General features: G+C 37.9%; 1 protein-coding gene across 2 annotated transcripts; it reads left to right on the top strand.

Moving 5' to 3' along the window:
- Positions 1–884: 884 nt before the first annotated feature.
- LOC119897583 (transmembrane protein 107-like) lies at positions 885–3,603 on the top strand. Of its 2 annotated transcripts, XM_038711396.1 has the most exons (6): positions 885–1,079; positions 1,182–1,300; positions 1,620–1,687; positions 1,773–1,873; positions 2,736–2,832; positions 3,184–3,603. In XM_038711396.1, exons 2-6 carry the CDS (start codon positions 1,214–1,216, stop codon positions 3,251–3,253), a joined length of 423 nt encoding a protein of 140 aa, XP_038567324.1. In that variant the 5' UTR covers positions 885–1,079; positions 1,182–1,213; the 3' UTR covers positions 3,254–3,603. The 2 variants fall into 2 exon arrangements, with proteins under 2 accessions (XP_038567324.1, XP_038567323.1); XM_038711395.1 differs by lacking the exon at positions 2,736–2,832 and adding an exon at positions 2,909–3,005 and having other exon boundaries at positions 885–1,300.
- Positions 3,604–3,806: the final 203 nt, after the last annotated feature.

Raw genomic sequence — 3,806 nt, 5'->3', positions numbered from 1 at the left:
CACATTTCTGAAAGATTTTATTGGTAAAAGCCAACATAACTCACTTTTAGCTTACAGAAATGATTTACTTGTTTTAAGCATTTGTTTGTTTTGTGTATTCATTATTTCCAGTGATTTCCGGGCAGGATTTTTTTTCATCTAAGTAACATGATTGACAAGAGAAAATATTATGTGCGATTTTTTAAAAATCTCTACTAAATGGCTGCATGGTTAAACTATAGGGTTAAACTTATGATTTGATGCTGAGAACAACTGCGGTATGATTGGATGAAGAGGTTTGCCACTACCTTTTGGTATTTCATAGTTTGAACTTTGTATCGCATATTCTCATACCATGTCTCTTGTTTCGACAAAGCATCAAAGTATCTGGACTGGAATAACGATATAGAGCATTGTTTCCCTTTTGATTATCACGGACTTTTAGTCTAGAGGGATCCCAACACGTTATTTCCATTGGTTATAAACAAAAGGAACACTTTTACGTTACGATTTAGTAATTTTATTCTCTCCAGAAAGATGTACTCATTGACACTATCGCGCTGATACAGTCTGACAGAGCAAAGGAAAAGTTAAACTAATAATAACATGAAGACAGTGAGAGAAGCCAAATGGAGAGTTTGGCTGACTGCGTGCGCATAATGGTTGATACACTGTATTTTTACAAGAAAAATATTTTTTTTAAAAGCAACGCTTCGTTCCTGTTTACTCACAAAAGCCTAGATAATCAGCATTTCAGTTTCTCTAATAAACCTAGCTATTTTTTTGAGGTAGGTGTCTCTCTCTGTACCCTGTCCCTTCAGTTGTCGTTAGATGGCGGTCCTCTCTCAATTGTTGTCCGTGTCCGGAACCTTTTAATGTTGGTTGTTGGTGAGACCGATCTGTAATCATAAATGCACAGGCCTCAGTTGGTGTCATCGGATGTTGTAGCAACGTGAAAGTTGTAGCCATCTGTTGTTGGTTATGTTGATAGTATAGTAAATATTAGTTGAAGTAGCGATATGTTCGCTAAATTCAGTTTGTCTGCGTCTAACGTTCAACGTCGAGCACTGTTTATGTTCGTCTTGGATAAAGTTAGCTAAGTGAGCAAAGCACGCTAACATAACAATCTAACCTGGTTTAGCTGCCAGACGTATTTGAATAGCCGTGGATAACCTCGCAATTTTTTGCGCATTGGATTTTAGGTTAACGTTACTGGTTGTGATAGTTTCTCAACATGCCGGCTGTCAGCAGTCTTGTCCCAGCGCGATTCTTGACTATCATTGCTCACCTTGTTATAGTGATCACGATCTTTTGGTCGAGGGTAAGTAAAACTCGTTCACGCTTTATTTGCCAGGTATGTGTACACATACGAGGAATTTGACTCTGGATTGTTACAATGCTCACGATGTGCTTACTTATATAATAATACTATAACACAATAATACAGTAATAAAAGAACAAAACACAGGCTACAGTTTAGAGAATACACTATAAACAAAACAGACCGATTGAGTTAAGAAGATGCGTTTTAGGATCAACTTTCGTGATGGCTAGTTATGTGACGTCACCATATATATTTACAATTCATCACTGTTTCATAGTGTTTTCATTCTGAGCAGTTTGAAATGTTTGTTTCACAGGAAAACAATGTAAAGGCTTGTTTGCCTTTGGATTTCACGCAAGAGCAGTATGACAATGAAGACAGCAAGTAAGAAAACATTTGACAAACGCGTACACACAACACGGTAAGAAATAATTTGACACACACCCTCTAATATGTTTCTCTGCTCCAGATTGGTTGTGGCCCTGGCAGTCACCCTCGGCCTGTTTGCTATAGAGTTGGCTGGGTTCTTCTCAGGAGTGTCCATGTTCAACTGCAGCCAAGGTCTCCTATGTATCCTTTACACTGACTCTGGACCCCTCATTGATGATACTTGGTATAGAGCTGCAATGGTTAGTTGATTAATCAATTAGTTTTCAACTATTAAATTAATCGCCAACTATTTTGATAATCGCTTTGAGTCCTTTTTTAAGGAAAAAGACGTCCAAATTCTGTAATGTCATCTTTTTTTTATTATGTACTTCTTTACTCCTCTATGACAGTAAACTGAACATATATGGGTTGTGGACAAATGAAGAGAATTGAGGATGTCACATTGGGCTTTGGGAAACATGCAACGATCAGTTTATCCACAAAATAATCGTCAGATTAATTGATAATGACAATAATCGTTAGTTGTGGCCCTAGCTTAATGATAATGATACAGTTGCTATGTCTATAGGTGAAAAGAACCAAGATCAACCAAGCTCTTGCAGTTAATATCTTTTATTGTCTAAAATTATGTCCAATTGAGTGCCCTGGTAGGTGAATGGTCACAGTTCATCCCTTCATCCAGTATCCCTGATTCACTTCCAGCCAGGAACGCTTGTTCATTGTTACACCCTCCTTTCCTCGGTTGTTTCCTGTCTGACTCTACACTACCAACTGTCCAATAAGGGCAAACTGGCCAAAAATCTAATCTTTAAAAAAATCTTAATCTATTCACTAGTAACTGAGATGATGATATGTGGCTTCCATGCAGAAAAAGCCATGAGATTAGAGCAGCAAGTGCAATGGCACCTGGACAAAGCCTAAATTGTCTTGAGAACCCCTCTAAATATATCAAAGTCTAAAAATAGATAAGAAATATTAAAAAGTAATTCTAGTCTAGAGTTAATTCCATGACTCCAAACTCCTGTATCTTTGCCCACCATAGCTACAGGAGCCCATTCCAGTGCCTCAGTAGTGCTCCTTTTCTTTCTATTTGAGCAGTGGGAGTGTGACATCTACTGGTGGATCCTTGCAATTTGCAGGTTAGTGTATATATACTTAATATTGTGTGTTTATTTTTCCAAAAGCATTTTATTCCCTGACACATATTGTAACCAGCACTGGCTGTCCACTGCAGCGCATCCGTATCCTTGTCTTTCTTTGTGTTTGAGCAGTGGGAATGCTGGACATATTGGGTTATTTTTGCCATCTGCAGGTGTGTGTGTGTGTGTGTGTGCGTTCGTGCGTGCGTGCGTGTGTGTTGATGTGCATGCATGTGAGAGCAAAGTGATAGAGCCACTATAAACATTGAAATATCGATGTACTATGAATGCCATGACACTGACTTCAAAGGTTCTCTCTACATTTCTGTCTGTGTCTGTCTCTCCCTCTAGTGTGCTGCCTGCTTTTGTGGAGATTCTTCTGTTTATAGCTGTTTTTGGACTGAAGAAGAAGCCGTTATGAAAAATAGTCCTGATGTTAAATGTTACAAATTAGTGTGGATTGGACATCTGTCTCATTGTATCAAGAGCTACTGTGGCTACAGAAGGTCTGTTATTTGTTAATGATGTTAGAGGAATGAACTGTAAAACAATGATTAACTGACATATGTGCATACACTACACCAGCAAACATCAACGGAATATACAACCTGCTCTCTGTCCATAATGTTCTCTAAATATTTTTATATATTTTGAGTGAAATGGATGCATATATGTTATTATGTTTACATTTAATTTGTACAGTGGTTCTTTTAGAAACGGTGCGTGCCAGAATGTAATTGTCAAGAAATAAAGTGCTCATTTGTCGGTGAACATTGATGTGGTTTTCTGTTGTTCTCAGTATGTCCATGGAAAGTCTTAGAATGCTATTGTAATCCCAAATATATTTTGTACTTTTTTTTCTTAAATTTCTTCTTTTCGTTCTGAACCCTCTTGTCCATCCATCCATCGCCAACCACTTATCCTGTGTATAGGGTTGCGGGGAACCCTCTTTTCACACAAGTCTATTTTTGCCT

Source organism: Micropterus salmoides, unplaced genomic scaffold, assembly GCF_014851395.1.
Source record: "Micropterus salmoides isolate LMB-PRFRI ecotype aquatic unplaced genomic scaffold, ASM1485139v1 Ms_hic_scaffold_11, whole genome shotgun sequence".
Lineage (NCBI taxonomy): Eukaryota > Metazoa > Chordata > Actinopteri > Centrarchiformes > Centrarchidae > Micropterus > Micropterus salmoides.
Note: the sequence above shows the minus strand (reverse complement) of the source record. Positions and strands in the feature narration are given on the sequence as shown.

Bases quoted from the DNA above. Each gene is read 5' to 3' on its own strand.
- LOC119897583 (XM_038711396.1), top strand. From the start codon at position 1,214: ATGCCGGCTGTCAGCAGTCTTGTCCCAGCGCGATTCTTGACTATCATT. The intron at 1,874-2,735 runs GTATCCTTTACA...TGCCCACCATAG, and splicing joins CTGCAGCCAAGGTCTCCTAT to CTACAGGAGCCCATTCCAGT. The intron at 2,833-3,183 runs GTTAGTGTATAT...CTCTCCCTCTAG, and splicing joins TGGATCCTTGCAATTTGCAG to TGTGCTGCCTGCTTTTGTGG.